At 42.6% G+C, this 24,444-nt stretch overlaps 1 protein-coding gene across 3 annotated transcripts in view; it reads left to right on the top strand.

The window, feature by feature from the left end:
• The window catches only part of SRP54 (signal recognition particle 54), a 144,492-nt gene that overhangs the window by 81,996 nt on the left and 38,052 nt on the right, over positions 1-24,444 (top strand). For all 3 annotated transcript variants that reach the window (XM_030214192.1, XM_030214193.1, XM_030214194.1), the window contains exons 10-11: positions 3,744-3,844; positions 21,087-21,173. In XM_030214192.1, the coding sequence (XP_030070052.1) occupies positions 3,744-3,844; positions 21,087-21,173 (188 nt within the window). The remainder of the gene's footprint in view (positions 1-3,743; positions 3,845-21,086; positions 21,174-24,444) is intronic.

Raw genomic sequence — 24,444 nt, 5'->3', positions numbered from 1 at the left:
GTTTGGCATTCAAACAATGAAGGGGACATTAAGATCAAGAGAACTGAATTCACAAGGGTTCCTGGTTATCCCCAAAGAAGTATGATTTTATTACAGAACACTGGCCTTTGTTGGCAACAGGACCTATTGACCTAAGAAGTTCTGTTGTTTGAATCTGTTCCCAAACTGTTTGACTTGACATATATGAATATTTTTGTGAGATATATACTAACTGAAGAGCATTGTGTACCTTTTTATATTTTTGTGTTTATAATATATTGAACTATGCAAGATAAGCTGAACCAATTCAGGTTGGAGGGAGGTTTCTTATGCCAGTTATGGAATTTGTGTCATTAAAATTGAGGCTTTTTCCTCTTATGATGCATACCTGTTGGGAGTTAAAGCCTTATTATTCCTCTCTCTATTACTTTATAAATGAGGATTTGTTATGAAATATACACACAAGTGCTGATTCTGAACCCTGGGAACACCAATGCATATCTACTATAATAAAACTCACTCTCAACGTTCTGAGGACACTGACGTCAGTGAAGCCAAGCCCTGACTTCCTTCAAAAAGGTTCGAAGGTTCGTGGTGGTGAAGCCACCAAAATCCCTCCGGGCCCCGCCCTCGAGGGCGGAGCAATTGCAGAACAACGAAGGGGTTGGCAGGGAGGGAGGCGGGGGGGGGGGGGAATCGCTCCGGGCCCCGCCCTCACGTCAAACGTCATGACGGTGGGGGCGGAGCAATGGCAGAACAACGAAGGGGTTGGCCGGGGGGAGGGTGTTGGCGACGAAAATCTTGCTAGCGCCCGTTTCATTTGCTCTGAAACGGGCCTCTTTTACTAGTGTTACATAATAGAAAGCACCATGGTGTCAAATTTCAAAGCTGGCAGTCGGTGTGTTTTTAAACACTGCAGTGGTTTGAAAATATTATATCTATTTAGTAGGGATGGACAATGATTAAAATTTGTAATTGCACAATTAATTGTACTTAACACGGCATGCATTTTGGGCACATGCTTTTCAATTTTTCAACATCCTTTTGAACAAATGCTCAGGCTCATTATCCTGCAAAGCATGCTATTCAGTTAGGGGTGGGCAATGATTTAAAAATTGTAATCAAAATTATAGTATTAAAAATTTTAATCACGTGATTAATCGCACCTCAGAGCTGGATCTGCTGGTACTAATAATTCCCACTGCATGGAAACTATTTTCAAACCCACTTAATATAATGACAAGTTGCATGCTCACACTTCCTTTGTATAGCAAGCACATTGTTCCCCTTCCCTTCCATACATATACCTATCTTTCTCCTTTCCTGCTGCATCCTTCCCCTATATATACACCGTGTATCTCCTTCTGCTGCCAAACCTGTTACCCCTGACACAGACATCCATTTCTCTCTTCTGCTGCTGCTGCGGACCCCCCCCCCCCCCCCCCCCACACACACATTATTGTTAACTTTTATTTGGCTCTTCATAGTCTCTAGCAGTGATTCCCACATGCTACTTGCAACTGACATTGATGCCTTACCTCTGCTATGTTATGCCAAGCTGAAATAGGACAGGCAGGGGAAAGAAAGCAATTCTGGACAGCAGAGGGGAGATTTAAAAAATGTAATCCTAGTGAAAGCGTTTAGGACCAAGCTGATGTTTCTTATGCCCTCCCCCACCAAGTTAGGGGACCTGCTGGTTTTTTTTATCCTTGTCCTCGGAAAACAGGGGGTCTCGCATAATGGCAATGAGGCCACTCAGAACTGTCTCACAATTCCTCAGGTCCTCTGCTCTTTTATTAAGAATGCATTAAGCATATAATCAGCGACACTGAAGATAAACTTATTTGCCACCGGCTGCAAGCTACTGTCTGTATAATTATATTCAGCCACTATACGGTTCTGTCTCACTAGAGAGCTCTTCCGCACTCTCATCCACTGGCTTGTCCTGTCACACCTAGATTACTGTAGTGGGATATATGCGGGCTGCCAGGAGCACTTACTGAGAAAGTTCCAGACTGCCCAGAACACCGCTGCGAGACTCATCTTGGGAAAATCGCGCTTGGTTCCTGCGCAGCCTCTGCGTCTCAATCTACACTGGCTACCAGTAGAAGAACGAATCACTTTCAAGATCTGCACGTTAACACACAAAATAATTTACGGATTAGCACCCGAATATATGATTCCTTTGATTAATCTACCACCAAGAAATGTCACAAAAACAGCTCGCTCCTATCTTCAACTACATTACCCAACTTGCAGGAGTGTCAAATACAAGCTTCTTTTTGCCTCATCTTTCCACTACTCCAGTCCGAAGATTTGGAATGCTCTACCTTTGTATTTAAAATCGCAAGCTGATCACCATCTTGTCAAGAAGTTGCTGAAAACGTTCCTCTTCGAAAAAACATACTCCATCAGTAACTCTGCTGTTTAGTCCTGAATCCTATTGCTAATGTTACATCTTTATTCTTCTATAGCTTTCATGTACTGTACTTTTCTTTTTTTTATAATTCATGTAAGCCACATTGTGCCTGCATTTGTGGGAAAATGTGGGGTAAAAATGAACCATAAATAAATAAATATACTGATAGCCTGGAAGCCTTGCTTTACACACCTACTTATTTGTATAATGGCTGAATATCACATCTATATAGATAGTTTCAAGGCGATTAGATGAACTTTTGCCCTGAACGCTTTCTATACTGTCTGAATATTGGCAGATAGCAGATGTATACATTTACCTATAGAAATGTTGTAAAAACTCCTCCCTATGTTTTCTGAATGCTTGTTTTTATATACATATAACACCCCCACCCCACCCCGGTTAGTTTATAATTGTGTATTTCAGCTTGTAAAATGTTTTTCTACATACTACTCAAGTGGCTTAAATGACCAGCACACAAGCCTTGTAGAGTGTGTGTGTGTATGTATATATATATGTGTGTGTGTGTACACACTCCCCATGTTCTCTCTAATAATCACCCCATACACACACTTCAGGACCCATAAGCCTCGAAAATTTGGTTTTAAAGTCAAATTAACGTTCCCTCAATAATCAGTCACCCCCTTCCCTTATCATTGCTCTTCTCCATCCTCTGTCTCTTCCCCCCCCCCCTCCCCCCCAAGTTAACCGGATCTCACCTCTTACCTCATTTCAAGGGTATGGTTCTGGGCCAGCACAGGATCTTGAGGATCTGCGCAAGATCAAGGCCCAACACCAGCCCAGCACCATAACCTCAAGACAAGGTAAGAAGAGAAATCCGGTCATCATGGAGGGAGGGGAGGGGAGTGGAGGAGAGCAGTGTTAATGCAGGATGGAGTATAGACATGGTGGTTATTGGAGGGGAGCAAGGTGGAGGAGAGAAATGGTCATTACAGGGTGGAGTGACAAAGGTGAGAAATGGTCATCATGGGAAGGAGAACTGGAGGAGAGAAATGCCTTCATTAATAGCCTACCCTAGACTTCAGAAAACCCGGTGTTTCTATTAATAGTCTGGGCGATTGTTAGAATATAAAAGAGAGATTTTCAGTGTTCTGTGGTCATGTCCATTGTGCATGATTGCCTGGAGGTACAGACCAATGACGTGCTTATGGAGAGGAGTCCTTATATAGAGAGATGGAAAGTGTTTTCAGTTTGACTAAATAGTTATATTTTTATTATCCTCCATGACACACACTATTAATCTTTAAAAGTGAGTTCTCCTTTAAGGTGTCCTTTCGTAGATCCTATTTGAGTTTGCTGATTGAAATACTTTATTTTTATGCAGTGTTGCTGCTACAAAAAGTCCAATTATTTTCATTGGTACTGGAGAACATATAGATGACTTTGAACCTTTTAAAACGCAGCCTTTTATCAGCAAACTTCTAGGTAAGTCTTGCGTTCAGAGCAACGAGATCTGTGCCATGGAATTTTGGAATCTATTATAACCTTTCCTTTCCTAAAACAAGACCATGGGTTATCAGAGTATTAAATATGTAAGACTCTAGTAATGTTGAGCAAGTATGGTCACTGTCCATTATAAACCATGGTACGGTATATCTATATTAGGATTATTTTTAAAGTGTTGCCTATAATTATGCTAATTTTTAAAATAATGCAAAAAGTACTCCCAAGAAAAGCTGAGGTTTTTCTGTCTAAATGTTTTATTTAAAATGGGCTAGAAGGTTCTGGCTCAGATCTCCTGTGTGACTTGGCCAGCTGAGGTAGAGAAATCACAGAGGTAAGAGATTTCCATATTGTGGTTAAAGGAGAAGTCATTACTGCAGTGACCCCTGTTAGACATAGGAGTGGTGCTGCCTGCAAATTTCGGATGAGATTTCCTCCAGACTTCCTGGGCATTTTTCTCTCAAGCTGTGCAGAAATTTCCTATACCAGGGATCGGCAACCTATTATACATTGCATGCCACTTTTTTTTTTTCTATATTTATTTGCAGTGAACGATCACATTTCATCAGGCTACTCAGAGTTGAAATTATCACCTTGTTAAGGATTGAAAAATAAGTGTATGTTGCAAGTGACTTTTGCGTAAACTGGTCTTTTGTTCACAAGATAATCCCATTGTATATGATAACTATTGAAGCTGTGAACATTTTACTAACCAATGAGCTATAGTAGAGAGAGCTACACTTGCCCACAAGCCATTCTGTGGTTTGTATACATTGGTTACTCACATCTGACCTAATCTAGTGGTAATGGCCAGTTTTCCAGTTGGAAAAATAAATTGTCTAACAATTTCCAGTTGTTAGTACCATATTTGTGTGTTCTATATATACCCAGGTAAAGTTGTCTGAGTAACTATAGGATGGCTGTTTATCCAGTTGACGTTGGCCAGCACTGAAACTGCATAAGTTTTATGTGCACTGTTGTTTTTGTTTTTTTGGTTTGGTTGGGGTTTTTTTTTTTTAAATCTGGGAAATTATTCCAGTTTTAAGGTGCTTTAGTCCTTAATGCCATTACTTTCCTCCTAACGTTTCTTATTGTGCTCGCATCTGGTATTGCCAAAATGTTTCCTTGTAAAGAATGTAGATGTCTCCTTGCTGCACACCATTGTAACACACCTTTTAAAATAGCCGGTTTCTGCGATTGCAGCATATTTAACAGTAATAACCAGTATGTTTTGGGGATTTCAAGGAGGATTTGACGATAAGACTGGAAATTCCCTGAAGAGTCTATTTAAACAGTTTTACATTCAGTACCAGTCCACCCTGATCTGACCACATCTTCACTTTCCTTACACACTAATTTAGCCGTGCACACTACTTGTCACATCCCCTTCCATAGGCATCAGTTAACTAAATGTCTGCATATCTATTAAAAAAACACTATTCCATAGTCTCCAGTTATATCACCTAAAGGGTATAAATAAATAAATAGCAAAGGGGATAGTGGGGATTGTTGAACATCCCACTCCTGTTGAGACTTCGACCACTCCTTTAAACTTTTTCTCTTAAAAAAAAAAAATCCTTTTTAAAACTACTGCAAATTTCCAGATATGCAGATTTTCCCCAATCAGTCTTTTTTTAAGATTAAACGGTTTTTATTGATAGATCATAAAATACAACCATTGTTTTGTCATCATACAGTTTCAAAGCAGAAACACAACAGTGCAACATTCCATATAGTCATCAAACTTTTATATATTTAATCCCTCCTACCCCTTACCCCTAAACTCCTGTCAAACTTATAAACAGACAACCTCAAAATTCTCCCCCCCTCCATACGTAAAACATTTCCAGAGTCGTAAGTAATAACCCTTTCCCGACCTTACTAATACTGTCCAAGATTCCTTTGCACAGTGTTCATGACCTCCCCCTTCCATGTCCATAGGGACTGGACTCTTATAACCCCACAGATCATGGACTGAGAGGTCTACTCAATTTATCCGCGCCTGCCTGTGCAGCTGAGGATCTAGTCCAGGCAAGCTAACATTTCTAGAATAACCATTTAGCTTCTAGCTTCTGGAATTTGCTTCCAACATTCCTCTATGGGTGGTATTTGACCCATATTATTGATCCGGTAATACAACCGAACACCCCAGATTCCTGGCAAGTACAAATATGGATAAATTAAACAGAAGTAAGTCCCTCCCTTCCCCCTTCCCTTCCCGTTCTACCTTGTGACCCCCGATCCCCAAGAAGGAGGAAACGCAATCGTGGTTAGTTCACCCGTGTGGCTAGAATAGTATTAGACAATGTGCTGAGTTTATTAAGAATATAGCTGCGAGTTTTGGGAGACATCACATTGTTGTAGCCTATCCAAGTTAAATAAAAATGTTTTTGTGTTTTGAAGTTGAGCAGGGAGTCCTGGAGTTCCATCAGAAGTAGGGCATGAAGGCGGTTGCGCCATCGCCAGAAAGAGGGGGGCCCCGCTCCAAAGTCCAGTTTACCAGTATATATTTCATCCCCAGTAAGAAAGCTTTATGAGCAAGTGCATTCTGATGAACCGTTCCCCCCACTACCGGTGCTTGACATCCCAATAGGATACATTTAGGCAGTTGTCTGACCCGGGAACCCCCAATCCTGCCCATAAACCTAGTTATCCTGTTCCAAAAAGCCGTGATAGCCGAGCAGCACCAAAAAGCATGATAAGTCATTCTGTGGCGCCCCACATCGTTTACACTGAGCTGGTTCTAAAACCCCATGTGATAAAGACGTGTTTGTGATGTGTATGCTCTGTAAATCACTCTAGCCTGACATTCCCGAAGTTCTACACTCCGTGTCCATTTCCAAACTCCTCTCAGGCCCTTCAAAAGGTCCCGGGTCAAAACTGACGTCTGCATGTCCTGGGCCCACCTGATTGCCACTGAGTCCAGTTCCCTCTGCGGCCGGGCTACCCTCAATCTTTTGTATAACAGAGAGTTGGAGATAGGGTCTCCCGACGGCACCTCAAAAAGATCGTCCAACTTAGTGTTCAAATCAACCGCCAGCGCTGCACTAGGCAGGGAGGCCACATAGTGTCTCACCTGTTCATAGGCGAAGCACGAGCCCCAGTCTGAGGGAGTTAAATTAAGCTCCTCCATAGTCTTGATTGCCCCAGTGGACTTCAGCACATGATGTAAAAATGTAATCCCCTTCTCTCCCCAGGCCCGTAGACCGGGGTTTTCCGTACCCAGACGAAAGGCATCATTCCCTTGCAAAGGAAGAAACCTATTACACCCGCTATCAAAGGCCCACATCTTTGCCAAAACTCTCCATAGCTTCTTCAGTGGCCCTATCAGTACACTAGCTTGCACCTGTGGATTCACCTCCTTACCTGCCGCATGTAACATATAAAAATTGTGTTGTGGACTGCACATCGCTATCTCCATGGCTAACTGAGTATAGGCCTCTGTCTGCTGGTACCAATCCCCTAAATGAAGCAAAAGGCATGCTATATTATAAAATTTAATATCTGGGACTCCAAAGCCCCCCTCCCTCCCGTTCCCCATAAGGAATTCAAACTTTATCTGAGGCCTCTTCCTTGCCCAAAAGAATTTAGAAAGCATACTATGAAGCGCCCGTATCTCCCGCTGTTTAAGGTAAAACGGTATAGTTTGCAGAAAATATAGCCACTTAGGGAACAGCACCATATTAAACAGTGCGATAGGCCCCGTCCAAAGACAGCGGTAACCCTTCCCATCTCCCAAGGGCCTCTTTTGTGCTGGATAACATGTTTTACATTGAGCTCTCCAAGACGCCTAGGGTCTTTGGTAAGCTGGATTCCTAGATATTTAAACGCTGCCTCCGCTCTCCTAAATGGGCAGTGTAAGCTCTCCCACTGATCTTCCCTCATATTAAGGGCCATAACCTCCGACTTATCTAGATTAAGTCGGAAACCGGAAAAGTCCCCAAATTCTGCAAAAAGTTCCATCAGAGAAGGCAGGGAGATCCGAGGGTCTTCTAATACTACAAGGAGATCGTCTGCAAAGGCAGAAATCTTAAAAACTTCTTCTCCTATCTGCACGCCTCTCACCTCCCCCGTCCGCTTGATGTCCCTAATAAGGGGATCTAACACCATTACGAAAAGAAGTAGCGAGAGAGGGCAGCCCTGCCTAGTTCCTCGAGCTATCCTAAAAGGGGCTGAGGCCTGTCCATTTACCCAGACCTCAGCACTCGCTCCATGGTATAGGGCCTCTATAGCTTCTAGAACCCCCCCCTCCCCCATACCATATGCTGCAGAATGTCAAACATAAAATCCCAATTTACATGATCAAAGGCCTTGTCGGCGTCAAAACTAATTATTAAGGCTGAGGTTGAGTGGTGATGTATGTTCTCTGAGGCCCCTAAAACTTTCCTCATATTGCGTGATACTGTTCTGCCCCGAACAAATCCCACCTGAGATTCATCCACTACCCTAGGCAACACCTTAGCTAATCTGTTTGCTAGTATTTTTGCAAACAGCTTAGTTTCAAAAGGCAACAGGGAAATGGGTCTGTATGAACCCAGTTGTACGGGGTCCCTCCCTGGTTTTAAGATAACCACTATTTGCGCCTTTCGCAGTGTTTCTGGTAAGACTCCCATCTGAACAAATCGATTAAATACCACCGTAAGGCAGGGCACTATATCCTGGGCCAGAAGTTTATAGAACTCTGCAGTAAATCCATCTCCCCCTGGTGTTTTATGCAAAGGGCTATCCCGTATTCCCCAGCTCATCTCATCCTCTGTAATTTCCCGATTAAGACTGTCTTGCTGTTCCCCTGTGATCTTGGGAAGTGATTGACCTGTCAAGTACCATTCAGCCCGAAGTCCCTGGTCTACTGGTGCAGCGTACAACGACTCATAAAACTGCCGAAAGACCTCATTCACTCCCTCTGTTGTGTGCTGGAGACCTCCCGTCCTATCCCTGATCTGCGGCACAAAACGCGTGCCTCCCATTTGTTGCACCAACCGTGCCAGCAATTTCCCTTGTCGATTGGCATGTTTATATAGTTGGTAGCGAAAATATTGATTAGATTTTTTGGCTTTCACGTGTATTAATTGGTTCAAGGAAGTCTGGGCCTCCAACAACTGATATTTATCTATATTAGAAGGCTTAGCTCCAAACCGCTGTCGCGCATGCTCCACTATCTTCCCCTGGCGGAGGATCTCTGCTTCCTTAGCTCTTTTCTTGTGGGAATAGTATGAAATAATTGCACCTCGCAAAACGGCCTTAGCCGCTTCCCAGAATAACACCGGGTCCCTGTGATAGGTGTCTACATTGAATTCTGTATACTTCCACTGTGCCCGAAGATATGGAAGGAACTGCCCATCATAATAAAGTTCCCTGGGGAACCGCCATCTGGGTCTCTGCCCCTTCTCCAGCCCACAAGAAAAAGACACCCACACCAACGCGTGGTCCAACACCTGAGTCGGTCCTATCTCCACCTGCTCCAACGATGTAACTTTACAAGATGAAACCAAAATATAGTCAATGTGCGACAACGTGCCATGCGCTCTAGAGAGATGGGTATAGTCCCGATCCCCCGGGTGGAACAACCGCCATGCATCCACTAGATCCAGCAACGAGCAGAGCCGTGGGATTCCCTTATGCAGATTTACTGGGCCTACTCTGGAGGTGCCCATACTATCCAACAGTGGGTCAAACACCGAATTGAAATCACCCCCTATAATTATTGGTATTCAAAAGAATGCACCTCTCTCACTATAGCTTGGTAAAACCTCTTATCATATTGGTTCGGCGCATAAATGTTCACCAGTAACAGGGGCTGATTATTCACTCGTACCTCTACCATAACAAATCTTCCTTTCGGATCCACCACCACCCGCTTCTTTATAATGGGAAGCCCTTTCCGAAATAATATGATGAGACCTGCCTTTCTGTTAGAAGTTGGGCTTTCCACATAGTCTCCCACCCACCATCTACAAAGTTTTTTATGTTCCTGCGAAGATAAGTGCGTCTCCTGTAATAGTGCTATATGAGCTTTTTGCCTATTTAAAGTTTGTAGTATTTTACTACGCTTAATCGGAGACGTGACGCCCCCCACATTCCAGGATACCACTTTAACCATATTCTGTCTGAAATGGACCAATAAAGCAGGTATTTATGAAGTAAAGGGGAAGATGTCCCAGCCTCCACCTCCCCCCTCTGTTTTTTTTCCTAACCACAACTCTCCAGTTCTTTCAGCTCCTTCTTCTCCTTCTTGTCCCTCCTGTACACAGGCAGAAATCCCCCCTTTCCCACCCACCCCCATCCTTCCCCCCCCCCCCTATTATTCCCCCCCCTGTCCACGAGTTCTCTAGAACTCATCACGTAATGGTGTCCCCAGGCCCCATCGTTAAACATTTCCTTCAAGCCCGTAGTAAATTTCAGTATGTACCGACAACAGGTGTATCTCCCCTCCCTCCCTATATATTTGCCCAACATTTATGCATACCTTTTACATGTGACCCTACTACTCATTCAGGTCTGCATCAACATTCACTCCTCATACTCGCAATTATGCTCCCCAATCATCCTGCAATGAAAGACTTGCAAGTCCAGACCCACAGTTGTTCTGTCATCCCCCAGCAAACCCTCATAACTATACCCCAGCCTTCACCACACAGTTCTGTTTTTCCCCCCTGTTGGAAATGTTCTTCAAACCCGACGTGGTCCTGCAGATCAATTATATTCCATTCAGGTTGCTTGTTCCCTGGGCAGACCTTGTATAAACTTCTTGGCTGCCTCTACTGTCTCAAAGTATTTCTCTACTCCATCGTGGTGTACTCTTAATTTTGCCGGGTAAATCAAGGCAAATCGGATTTTGCTCTGGTGCAGCATCGCGCACACCGGTGTAAATTCCTTCCTTGCAGCGGTGACGCGTGCTGAGTAATCCTGAAAGCAAACGATTTTCTGCCCTTCATAGTTTAGTTCTCCTCCGGCTCTGAGAGCTTGTAGAATTGCCTGTTTGTGGCCATAATGTAAAATTTTTATTATCACAGCTCGTGGTCTAGCGGCACCTGTCTTCTTCGGCCCCAACCGATGGGCCCTTTCAATCCTCAGTGGGCCGGGCAGATTATTAAGTTTCAGCATTTTCGGGAGCCAGCTCTCCAAAAATCCTCCCAGCTCCGCTTCTTTAAGGTGTTCCGGCAGGCCAATAAAACGCAGGTTATTACGCCTGGACCTATTCTCCAGGTCGTCCAGCTTGGATTCTAAGTCCACCACGCACTTCTGAAGGGCCGCCATCGTCAGATCGGATTCTGTTCTGCGGTCTTCTAAATCGCTGATCCGCTGCTGCATATGATCGAGATCAAGGTGGAATCCATCCAGGCGCTCATGGGCAGAGTCCGCACGGTCAAAAATTGCCTGCAGCTTTTTATCAAGGGCCGCTTCCACCGCCGCTGTGACCTCCGCGGTGATTTCCGCCATCCAGACTGAACAAACGCTCGTGTTCGGGGACTGGTGTCCCTCTGCCATCTTGGGCTCCACCGGTTTCGGTCTGTCTCGCTCCTTTCTTGGCGCTTTGGCGGCCATCCTGCACCCTCGTGATCCGATCTGCTGATCAATTCAAAACTCCGGTTTTGCTCAAGGTAGTATTGTTGCGAGGAGGTCCCTTGGTCCACTTTTAGGGCCGAAAAATTACGTTAGCTGGGGGAGCCTGGCAGGAGCTTCACTCAGACACGTCCTCACTCCTGCATCACACCACGTGACCACTCCCCAATCAGTCTTTTAATCTACCAGATCAAATGCGGAGTTAAATTTTAGCAAAGTCAGTCACGTGATGTCATGTCAATGAGAAGACACTGAGAGGCAGACTCCGACCGCCATGCCACAAAACCCTGATTTACCATTTCCTTGGTGCTTGCTTTCCAACCTCTTTCCATTTGGGGAAGACTGCTGAATTTTACCAGTCATTTTGGATTACAGCTGAAGCATCTAATGTCATCAAATGCGCTCCATTCAATTTGGGATTGGTGGAAGACAACTGATGACAAAATGGCACCCAGCCCACCAGACCACACAATATTGTCCACATGGATTGTGGAGATCACTGCGGAAATGACTTCTGCAATGCAGATTTTGCTGGATAAACACTTTAGCCCCATCAATGTGAAACAGGAACTTTTTTTTTTAAACTCAATTGGGAGATTTGAGCTGGGAATTCAGTTCTTATCAGGCCCGCACCAGTGAAATGGAAAACCGCGTTACCAATACTCAGAACACGGCTTAAGCTGCTGCTGGCTTTAGAAGATAAAGTGGAAGATTTAGAAAATAGGGCTAGAAGAAACAATTTGAGACATAGGGCCCCTGGAGTCTATCAGAAAAACTGAACATCGTTGTTGTTTTTTTTTTTTTTTTGAATTATGACTGAAGCATAAACTGAATTTATCCCACTGTTATAGGCCACTCTGGGTGGAACGAGCGCACAGACTGGGTTTGCACCACACCACCTCTAACAGGCCACTTGTGGTTAATCATGAAGATTCTAAACTTTGCTCATAAGACAGCTATATTACAGGCTCTGCGTGCTGGTAAACGGCTACAATATGAGAACATGTGCATACTTTCTTTTCAAGATTATTCTATGTGTGTAGCATCACAACACAAGGCTTTTAGTCTTATATGTTCTAAACTGTTCCACCTCAATATACTCTTTGCATTGTTGTACCCCTCTAAACTGCAGGTCACTTATAATGGCACCACGCAGCTATGCAATATGGTAGTGGAAGTACAGAGTTCGCTTGAGTGGATTGAGGCAGGAGAGGGTGGCTCGTCTACTCCCCAAGGTTGAATACTATATATTGACTTGCTGTTAGATTCAATCACATGGACTTGGGGAGAGCGCTAAATACTGGACCATATTGCTAGTGATTCTGTTCCTCTGGAGAGTTTTAAACTTGTGTCGTTTACAATGGATGAGTACTACTTCTTGCTTTATACTGCATGCCAAGATGGCTTTTGGAGGTGCTGCTCAAGGATGTCTATGCTGTACTTGCTATTTGCTATACGACTTTAATCTCTGATATGTAAGCTAGAATTGATTTGAGACTGGATGTAGCTCTACTCAGAGGGAAAGACTAGCAACTTTTCTGTGAGTTGGAGAGTTTATATACATTCCATAGTTGGACTTTTTTTTTTCCTTTTTCTGGGCCTACAAAGGGCTTGGAGGAGGGAGAGGTGGAAAAAGGGAAAAAAGAAAAGTTCTCTTCTATTTATTTATTTTTTATCCCCCTTTTCTTTTCTTTTCTTTTCTTTTTTTTTTTTATCCTTACCCACCCAGTGGGTCTTTTGGCTTGAGGTACATAGAGGCATTGCTGCATAAGTTCTCTCTTATGCAGATTCTCATGAGAATTGTGTTACGGGCCTCTTTGGGGGATTGTGGGAGTCTGCACATTGGGTTATGAATGTTCTTATGTGTATATACTCAGGAGTTTGTCTCATTAATGTTTGATGGGTACTGTTACAATGAGGCACCTGTTGTGCTATTACATTGCTGATGCTACCTCAGAACACCACTAATATTGAATACTTCATCAATGGCTTGGATCCAACCCCAGGAAAATACCCAGCGAACAGAACCTGGTCCAACTTTGCCCTCCTCACTGCCGAAACAGTTACCCTGGCGATTAAAAGGTTCACCGACACTCACTGTAGACTGGACACCTGCCCCAGCTACTTATTAAAATCCGCTCCCGAACGCTTCATAGTCAATCTCAGATCACACATATACCACATGCTCCAAGAAGGTCTCTTTCCTAAAGAAAACGGCAATATCCTATTCACCCCAATACCAAAGGACACCAAGAAGAAAACAAATGAAATCTCAAACTACCGCCCAGTAGCATCTATCCCATTGGTAGTTAAACTGATGGAAAGTATGGTACCCAAACAACTCTCTGATTATATAAACAAATTCTCAATACTACATGAGTCACAATCAGGATTTCGCCCCACCACAGCACTGAAACAGTATTAATCACTCTCTCTTAGCCAAATTCAAGCAGGAAATAGCAACAGGAAAAAGCATACTCCTCCTCCAATTCGACATGGTGGACCACAATATATTGCTAGGACTTCTCGATTACTTCGGGATCAGCGGAAACATAATTAAGTGGATCAAAGGTTTCCTAACCACCAGATCATATCAAGTGAAATCAAATACAAACATATCCTCACCGTGGAAACTTGACTGCGGAGTACCTCAAGGATCACCATTATCACCGATCCTCTTCAACTTAATAATGATTCCACTAACCAAATCCTTAGCCAACAAAGGCCTCACCCTTTCATCTATGCCAACGATGTCACAATATACATTCCTTACACACACAATCCGACAGAATTAACCAACGAAATCAATCTAAGTTTGAACATCATGAACTCATGGGCAAGCACGTTTCAATTAAAACTCAATACGGAAAAAACACACTGACTCATCCTCTCATCCCAATACAACATGAACAAACCCACAAATATAATCACCCCAGACCACACCCTCCTCATCTCAGCCTGAAAATCCTTGGCGTGACAATCGACCGAAACCTCACCCTAGAGACCCAAGTAAACACTACAACAAAGAAAATGTTCCATTCAATGTGGAAACTGAAACGCCTGAAACCATTCTTCCCGCGAGAAATATTCCGCAACCTGATAAAATCTATGGTACTAAGCCATGTAGACTAAAGCAACGGCATCTATGCAGGATGCAAAGAACAATTTGTAAAGAAACTACAGACCGCCCAAAACACGGCAGCCAGGCTAATATTTTGAAAAACGCGTTTTGAAAGTCCCAAACCCCTCTGAGAAAAATTGCATTGGCTCCCAATCAAAGAACGTATCGCCTTCAAAATCTGCACCATGGTCCACAAAATCATCTACGGCGAAGCCCCAGGATATATGACAGAGCTCATAGACCTGCCAACCAGAAGCACAATCAGATCAACAAGAACATACCTAAATCTTCACTACCCAAGCTGCAAAGGACTCAAGTACAAATCAACTTATGCAAGCAGCTTCTCCTACATAAGCACACAACTGTGGAATGCACTTCCAAAAGCCGTGAAAACATACGACCATCTAAACTTCAGGAAATCACTAAAAACCTACCTATTCAAAAAAGCATACCTTACTGACATAACCTAAAAGCCTGAACCCTGCTACACAACTAACTAAAGCTAGTAATGGACTTGACGCAACTCCTCTCTACAATTCCCAAATGTGTCTGTAACACATGTATCTTATTCTACCATAATACCACTTTGTATTTGTTCTTTACCTGCTTGGCGTACACCTACGGTATTATGTAAACCACATTGAGCCTGCAAATAGGTGGGAAAAGGTGGGATACAAATGTAATAAATAAAAGTGTAGTGTAGTGGGGTAGGCATCAACGCGTGAAGGGTCTTAAGTGGGGATCTTATGGGTACACTGATAGGGGTTTAGTTGGGGGTAGAGGGAAGGGGGGAGGGCAGTGGGCTTGGTTGGTACTATTCTGGATTGGGAGGACTTGTTGGGATTTCTGTCTGAGGGTTATATTAGTTACTTGGTTTGGCATTGAACCTAGGAGGGTTTATCTTTATACTTAGGCTCAGGATGACCATATTGTTGGCAATGAGGTGGGTTGGTGTCTAGGACAAACCCCTCTTTAGAGAAGTTCACCGCTTGTACTGTTGGCTAGTACAAATTTTGGTATCCATATAATATGCAAATTGTAACATGGAATGTAGGTGGTTTAAATTCCCCTATTAAACAAACTAAAATCGTAGAGCATCTTAAGCGGAATGAAATAGATTTTGCATTCTTGCAGAAAACCCACCTCACAGCGACAGAGCATGCCAAATTAAAAACCTGGTGGGTGGGGGACCTGGTAGCTGCATATGCAGAGGGAAAGAAAGTTATTATTATTATTTTTACATTTGTATCCCACATTTTCCCACCTTTTGCAGACTCAATGTGGCTTACATATAACTGTTAACGGTGTTAGCCGATTATGGTTTAAACAAATACATAGTATGAATGAATACAAAGTGATATTGTGGTATAATGAGGTAGTTTGGTTGCCATTTGGTTCAATTACTTTATATTGACCCGAGTGGTAGATATCTTTTGTGTAAAGCACAGGTAGATAATAGAGATGGGGGTTTTTTGTGCAAAGTTGATTCCCCTAATAATTAAGACAGGAAATTCTTTAAGGCAGTGACCCCGAGTTTTATTTCCATACCAACATCAACCCCTTCTGGTTGGTGGAGGTTTTAATGCTGTTCGTGACCTCAAATTAGACAGGTCATTTTGCTCCACCTCTGATCGCTCCGCTTCTTCTTTAGGTGTTCGTCATTTTTGTGAACATCTTAATTTGGTGGATACGTGAAGAGTCATACACCCCGTCGAGAGAGATTATACTCATTTGTCCCAGGTGCACTCTACTCAATCCCAGATAATTATCTATTGTTGTCTTGGGATCTATTTGGGTTAGTAGGTCGAGTGGAGTTTGACCCCTATGTAATCTTCGATCATGCTTGTCGCAATTAGATACTGCACCACAAAGATGCTGTGTTTTTTCCTTGGCATTTTATCATGATCTAAGTTTCAAGAATGTGTTTTAATTGCTGGCAGGAGTATAAGATTAATAATGTTGCATATCTTACTTCTCCAGTGATATACTGGGAGGCGGTGAAGGCGGTCCTTTGAGGAGAAATTATTAGTTACTCTTCCCACGTCAGGAAAACAAGAGATCGGGAAATCTTGTATTTGGGAGATCAATTAGGGCTTGATAGTGTATTTTTTTTTTTTGGGGGGGGGGGGGGGGGTCTCATACTGCAGCTCGTAAACAAGTTCTTGAGCTTCAAACTGCACTGAACACACGCATACATCAACGTACCTTAAAATCACAAGCTTATTATCAATATATGCTATATAGGCATAGCAATAAGGCTGGGAAACTTTTAGGTAGCTTAATTTTCTAATAAGGATAGACCACGTAAAGTTCTGGTGATGTGTAATGGGAACAGCAAGAAAGTCACAACTGATCAAGAGATTAGATAGGTTTTTACCTCCTTTTATATGAGATTGTATGCAGCCCCCCTAGATGAGGGTTTAGACAATTTTTCCTATCTGGATGACATTGAAGTGCCTATGTTAGATGAGCGTGATCTGGCTTTATTGAACTTACCTATACATCCTGATGAAACTCTTTTGGCCATTCAGCAAAGCCCACTGTTGAAGGCTCCTGGAGCAGATGGATTTAGAGCTGAATTTTATAAATGATGGGTACGCTTAGGGATAAACGAGAACCTCAAAAGAAGGTATACGTTTTCAGCATACCTGAGAACAATTTTGGGACACGTTACAACCTAGGGCACACAGTAGACTGCTGAATCAGCCATAGAGTGACATTCTGTTTGCAGTGATGATTAATGTTTTGGAGAGTTTGAGATAATGGGGAGGAGGGGAGGGATTGGTAGGGCGGGCAGATAGTATTGGGAATAGAGGATACTAATCTTGTTAAAGGATATCGCATTGTACCTCCAGTTGACATATATTTACTCTTTGGAAAGTTGTTTCTGTTTACATGTCTAAGTTGGCTTTCAATAAAGATTTTTTTAAACATAAAATGATGGGTGAAGATATAGTTGAGTCCCTAACTAATGTGTTTAATTCCATGATTCATTCAGGGCAGATGCCATCTTCCCTCAGTTTAGCTAATATTGTGATACTTTCTAAATCAGGCTAGGACCCTACTCTTCCAGAATATTACCGTCCGATCTCGTTGTTAAATTATTAAGCTAAATTACTTGTAAAAATTCTGGCTAACTGTCTCGCCAGAATCCTACCGTCCATAGTTCATGATTCCCAAGTGGTTTTTATTATAGGCCACTTTTTTGCTGAAGAAAATCTCCGCAGGATCCTCACAGCTCTAGAATGTAGGGCATGAGAGAATATCCAGTCGCTGCTCATTAGTTTTGATGCAGAAAAAGCATTTGATTGTGTGCACTGGGATTTTCTTTTTGCTGTTTTGGAGTGCTGTGGTTTTTCTGGGTGCTTTGTACAAGCTATTAAAATGTATTTGTCTCACTGAGCGCAGTTATTGGTCAGTGGTTTGGTATCCCGTGATTTTCCGATCCTACATGACACGACAAGATTGCCCCCTTTCTCCTCTTTTATTAACTTTAGATCCTTTCATTAGAGATATTGTGACAACCCAGGATATTCAGGGGGTATGCTTTGGTCAGACTATTTTTAAAATAGCAGCATTCATTCGCTGATTTATTAGTTCACCTCACCAATCCACGAGTTTCATTGTCTGCTTTATTGGAACTCTTTAACAAATATGGGGATTATTCGGGTTTTAAATTTAAATCGTGCTTAAGTCAGAGTCCCTCCCCTCCTCATTACAGGTGCGGACATCTTGAGGGCTGCAGTTTACCTTACACTGGGTGGATAGCTCTTTTAAATATCTTGTGATTTATTTGAGTACGGAGATATCAGAAATGTATTCTTTTAATATCGGTAAATTACTAAATGCCACTAAACATCAGTTGACCATTTGGCGAGACCTGCCTCCTTTCGTTAATTGGCAGAATTAGTCTAATTTGTATGGTCATATTTCCTAAATGGATCTGTGCTCCCTAATGCAGAAAGATTTGAAACAGTTTTACCGTCTGTCTCTTGTTGTTGGGCGGGCAAGAAGTCCAAATTGCAATATAAGCTATTACTAGGTAATTTAAGTCACGGAAGCATGGGACTCCCAGATATAAAGTTCTATAATTGAGTGTGCTTGCTACGACACCTTAGTGACTGGATGTTACACCGTCAGATCTATACCCTATTGGACATGGAGCAAGAGTATTATGCTCCATAGGACTTCAACTTTTTGTTGCATTGTAGACAGCCTTGTCTTCCCTCTACCCTTCGACACAGCATTTTACTTCATCCTTTTAAGAGTCACGTGGAGCTTGTTGGTGACTAAGTTAGGGGGAGACCCTTTAGTTACGGATCAGCTTTGTTGGACTCTGATAAACTGGCCATGAATTTGGGTAATCAGATCCGTTCTTTTTTTCTTGGTATCTTTCAGTTTCAGAACTTCACAAAACAATACTTAAACGGGAGCCTAGGAAGGGTCTTGCGGTGGTTCATCAGAGGTGGATGGAGGATTTGGGGATCCCTTGGAGGATTGGGATCTCCAAGCAAGTTTGCAACAACTACCCTCCTATTACAAAATGTACAAAACTTCAGGCATGTTATAGGGTACTTTACAGGGCTTATTTCACCCAACAACATTTGTGTTATTCAGGTGGTACTCCATCAGCTTCTTGTATCAAATGTGGGCACGATATTGGTACTTTATCCATTCCTTTTGGTCCTGCCCACTGATGCAAGACTTCTGGGGCAAATTAGTTAGATACCTGGGACACTTATGTGGCAACAGAATATCTGGGACGGTAGATCAGCTTTTATTGGATAGACCTGGAGCTTTTCGTGGTCTAGGCAGGGGTACCATTATTCTTTGCATTACATTATATCTGGTGGGACGTAAATGTATACTTCATTATTGGACAGTTCCAACATCTCTGGAATATTGGCATTGGAGAAATGAAGTCCACCAGTTGGCTGTATGGTAGGCAAAGGAGGCTAGGAGATCCCTTAAATGCAGGAAATCATTTTTGTTAGTTTGGAACTCTTATGTGCGGTCATTAATGCCAAGGGGCCTTAGCTTGCTCCTCATCACACTGAGAGTCCTGGTCTGTTCTCAAGTGGAGATATTAGAGTTATGGCCCTCACTATAATCAATATAGCTCTGTATATATACTAACAAAAGACTAGATAGGTGTATATATTCCTTTTGGAGGGATTTGGTGCCAACGATTCTTTGCTTTACTACATTGGGGTCTGTTAAGGGAGGGTGGGTGGGATATGGACTGAGGACTTCTCTTCCCTACTGTTTAAAACCTCAGGGGCTATATGAGTACAAGCTCCTGTGGATCTGTGCATGATGCTGTTTAAAGAGGGATTGGTAGTGGGGAGGGATATGCTTTAGAGGGAGGGTTTAGGAAGGAGTGAGAGGATGTTGATTAATTATGTGTTTGGTGGGGGAGAGGGGAGAATGGATGATGAAATTAAAATTTATGCTGTTGGTTTATCCTGCCTGTTCCTATGTATTTCTAATAATAATAAAAAAAAAAAAAAAAAGTCTTCACATAAATTCTAGCAAAATCATAGCAATTACAAGCGTTTGCACTTACCTATCCAATCTAAACTTTACCTGCCCCCAGTCTCACCATATATAATCTTCCAGAATGTGTGCAGCAGTGACTGCCTGCCCTGCATTCTGATCAGCTGTTATAGAAATCTGGTGACAGGCCGGATGCTATTGAACTACAAACTGCAGGTTCCCCATCCCGTCCAAGCTTCTGTGAGAGGGGTAGAAAAACCAACTCTGCCATGGCTAGACCTTGTGGCGTTCTTCACTGCCATCAGGGGTCACATGTGCTATATGAACAGTGCATGTCAGTGTCCAAGATGCTAGGAGAACTCAGTCTAGGTCTCTACAAATTCGGTGGTGTTACAAGCCACACAGTCAGCTGTTGGCTGGGTGTATGGTACAGTTTAGAATTAATTTTTAGCTGTATAGGTAAGATACCAATTTAATTTTAAACAATGTTTCTGTACATTCTACTGGACTACATTGCAAAGAACTTCAACAAATATTTATGGCGAGGAGGCTTCACCATCCTTGGGCACTACTGAAATAATCCTGATGTAAATCTTTTGTATTAGCAGCTAATCAAATGCTTTTGTCCACAAGTGACTACATGTCCTTATATGCATAACTGTTTAATGATTTGCTTAGTTATCTGAAACTGGGACTTTGAAGGGAAAGTCTTTTTTTCAAATCATAAATACAAATATATAACTGACCCCCCCCCCCCCCCACATGTTTACAAAGCTGTGTGCTAATGCTGACACAGCCCACATGGCTTTGTAAACAGGGAGGTAAGTTAGATGCTCAGACTTATTACAGTTCATTTTTTAGAGATCTTATGTACATGAGATATATATTGTTTTTCCCTATGTTTTTCAGTATTCTTGCCCATTTAAGTTAGATTATTGTCCCCTGTTAAAGGGGGACCTTACTGCTGCATATCCCACAATTTATAAGGTATTAGCAGCCCTCATTGGATCACCTGAAAAGGTTAATTTCTCATTCTGCTTTTAGGTATGGGGGATATCGAAGGATTAATAGATAAAGTTAATGAGCTTAAGCTGGATGATAATGAAGCACTTATTGAGAAACTCAAACATGGTAAGTTGTGAGACCTGCCCCCTAATTCCAACAGCTGTACAAACAAGATGAGTATCCTTGTCCTGCACTCCCTATACCTTGTTTTATGTATGTATTTATTTTTAACATGATGTCAGTAATTATTCTCTTTACCCATTAACTTTGTGCGCTGTGTGGTAAATTCCTTAACACAAAAAAAAAATTAGAGAGGTAATATTGTGGCTGCCACACGAAGTTAAGCTGATTAATTATCTACTTATCTTTGTTTAATATTCAGTAGCTTTATCCATTTAAGTTTAGGACAGCATATTCAGCAGTCCTACCTAAACAGATAAAGTAACATTTAAGTTAGGACTGCTATGTGTGTGATCTCCCTAAATGGATAAATTTGTTGTTAGTAACTAAGTTTTAACAGAACAATTTTGTCCAGACATCAAGTTGTCCAGCCAAAATTTAGTGTGCTCAAAATTTTAAAACAAGTGGTTAGCATCTAATGCTGCTCACGTAAATGCTTTTGAATACAGTACATTCTGACTATTCTTGCATTCAAGATTTGCAAGTTTTGCACATTCGCGGACATGTATATGTAACCAACAAATTGCGTTTCGTGCTGCCTTACCATCTAGTTGCTGCCATGCACATTTTAAAACAATTTTTTGCCTTGCTGGCATTTATATCAGGAGTGGAGTCACTGGTGGCACTAGTTTGCTGGGGAAGTGCTCATCCTTGCTACTGGCGTATATGTCAGAACTGAAAATGGCACCTAAGCATCCTGCAAGTAAGTCTTGAGCTAGCATTCGTAAACGCAAGAGGTCTATGATGTGTCTTGTTAATAAAATAGGTGTTTTAGATAAGCTTCTTTCTGTCATGTCTGTTACTGCTGTTGGCCAGGAGTAAGATATTCGCTGGTCTGTTCATGAGGCTCCGCCGGAAAGTGTTAAACAAAATCTGTAGTTCTGTGATCAGTCGATGGAAAAGTGGCTAAATTTGTGGATTATTCATGGTGGACGATTTTAAAAAATGGTTAAAAAAAAAAGTACAGTGGATAGCATCATTGTGAGGATGAAAGCCAATGAAATTTATAAACATCACATAGGGCCAGGAAAATATGAAACCCTTTCCTGCTAGTTCTGGCTGGCTTGTCCCTTTTAAAAGGCAATATGTACTTATAAATGTAAAGCTTTCTGGCGAGGCGGATTCAGCTGACAAGCTGCTGAAGAATTAAAATACCTGCTAAGTGTGATAGAAGAAAAGGATTATGTGTTGGAATGGATCTTCCGCATCGATGACACTGGCTTGTTTTACAAACAGACTGGGAAACAGACATGAAAATGGCAGCCAAAGCCCCTGGCTTTAAATCATGTAAAGACTGCACCACCCTTCTATTGTGTGCCAGTGCCAAGGGTGATTTCAAATGCAAGCCTCTCATAGTCTACAGAGCACAAAATCCAAATGTACTTGAAAACCCTGAACTGCATGCCAGTCCATTGGACATGAAACTGCAAAGCCTGGATGACGTCCAAAATATTCTGGGATTGGTTTGGCAACCGTTTCATCCTAGAAGTTTGAAGTCTTATCTCCACTGCAAAAAAAAAACTTGCCTTCAAGGTTTTACTGATTTTGGATAATTCCCCAGTACACTGTCACAAAGCCCTTGAAAATGCTCATCCAGATGTAGAAGTCCTTTTTTTTTATGCCCCCGAACACTACTTCTGTCAACCTCAATCAGGGAATTAGCTTTGAAGTCTCACTATATGCAGGAGCTTTACAGTAAACCCTACAAAGATTTAGAAGCCAACAGTGAAACTATTATGCTTGATTACTGGAAGACGGTGACAATACGCAATGTAACTGACTATGTTGGCCTAGCCTGGGACAGCGTAACGCAGGTTACTATAATCAATTGGTGGAAAAAAACTTGACCTATGTGTAATAAACTTTGAGGGCTTTTGAAGATGTTGCAGAAAATGTGAAAGGTGTGAAAAACAGAATGTGCTTTCTGTGAAGAATCAGTGGAGTGGGCTTTGAAGACATGACACAAGAAGATGTGGAGGAAGTTTTGGCTGAGACTGCAATAGAGCCCAGCAATGAAGACCTAGACGATATGGCACACCAAGGCATCAGAGGCAGTGATGATGACAAAGAGGAAGATCAGCCTAAGGCACCAAAAATTGTTGTTTGTAATTGAATAACAAAAATGCAAGCTGGAACCTAACCCTGTATTTTTCATAGGAGCAACACTTCATTTTTTGCGAAATTCAGATTGGCAGGAACCTAACCTTGTATTTCCCATTGGAACAATGCATTGCCTTTCGCAGTTCACGCAAATGTTTTGGGAACCATTTGTGCGCAAATAGCAGGTACGCACTGTATTGACCAGGTAGTTTTCAGGAATGCTGCCTTTGAGTGCAGTATATCCTCAGAGCAATGGACTCCTGAGCAGCAGGTTCTGGGACCAGTAGACAGCAGCGAGTCCCTCCTCCTCCCAGGCCTATCTTAAGGATGCTCTGGTAGTCTAGGTTAGGACGGGCAGGAGTGATCCCCAGTTTGCTCCTACCCATGCCGGCTTGAGATTCAAAATGGTGACTCTGATTTCTAGCAGTATTCTTGCAGTTCTGCTAGGGCAAGCCTTTCAGGATCAGTGGATTTTCAGAGCGACACACTGCCTCTCCCCATATAGTCCGTTGTTCCAAAGGTAGATTGTTTTATGTCAAGCTGTACAAAGTGCTTGCCAGAAAATATCCATGAATAAAAATTCCTATTCAAATTTATTGACGCATAAACTAGTCACCTGCAGCCACAATACTCAGAAGGGAACATAAAGGAAATTCTTAGTTTAAAAATCTCTAAAACTTTTTGGTTCCATTATTGCTTCTTAATGACTTAGAAAAGAAACACAAGTAAGTGTGTCTTGTTAGGAGGAGGAAAGATAGAGAAGGCAGTGCCATAGTGAAGGCAGCTGACACCCAGGGCGGGTCGCCGCTGTGCACCCCCCTCCCCCCATGGAGCGCGTACTTGCATAGGAAAGTGGCGAGGGCGCCCCGAGTGCATGTCGCTGGGAGCTGCGTCGGCTCCGCTGGTTCCCTGCTCTCTCTGCCCCGGAACAGGAGCAGGGAACCAGCGGAGCTGACACCCCCCCAGCGGCGTTCACCCGGGGCGGACCGCCCCCCCCCCCCCCTTCCTACGCCACTGAGAGAAGGAGATACGGGGAGGGGGTGGAAAAAAAAGGGAAATGCTAATGGGAGAAGAAAGAAAGAGATAAGGTGGAGGGAGCAGTATAATAAGTTGTACA

Source organism: Microcaecilia unicolor, chromosome 9 (assembly GCF_901765095.1).
Source record: "Microcaecilia unicolor chromosome 9, aMicUni1.1, whole genome shotgun sequence".
In the NCBI taxonomy this organism is placed as follows: Eukaryota; Metazoa; Chordata; class Amphibia; order Gymnophiona; family Siphonopidae; genus Microcaecilia; species Microcaecilia unicolor.
The sequence above is the reverse complement of the archived record's forward strand: the minus strand, read 5'-3'. Positions and strand labels throughout refer to the sequence as shown.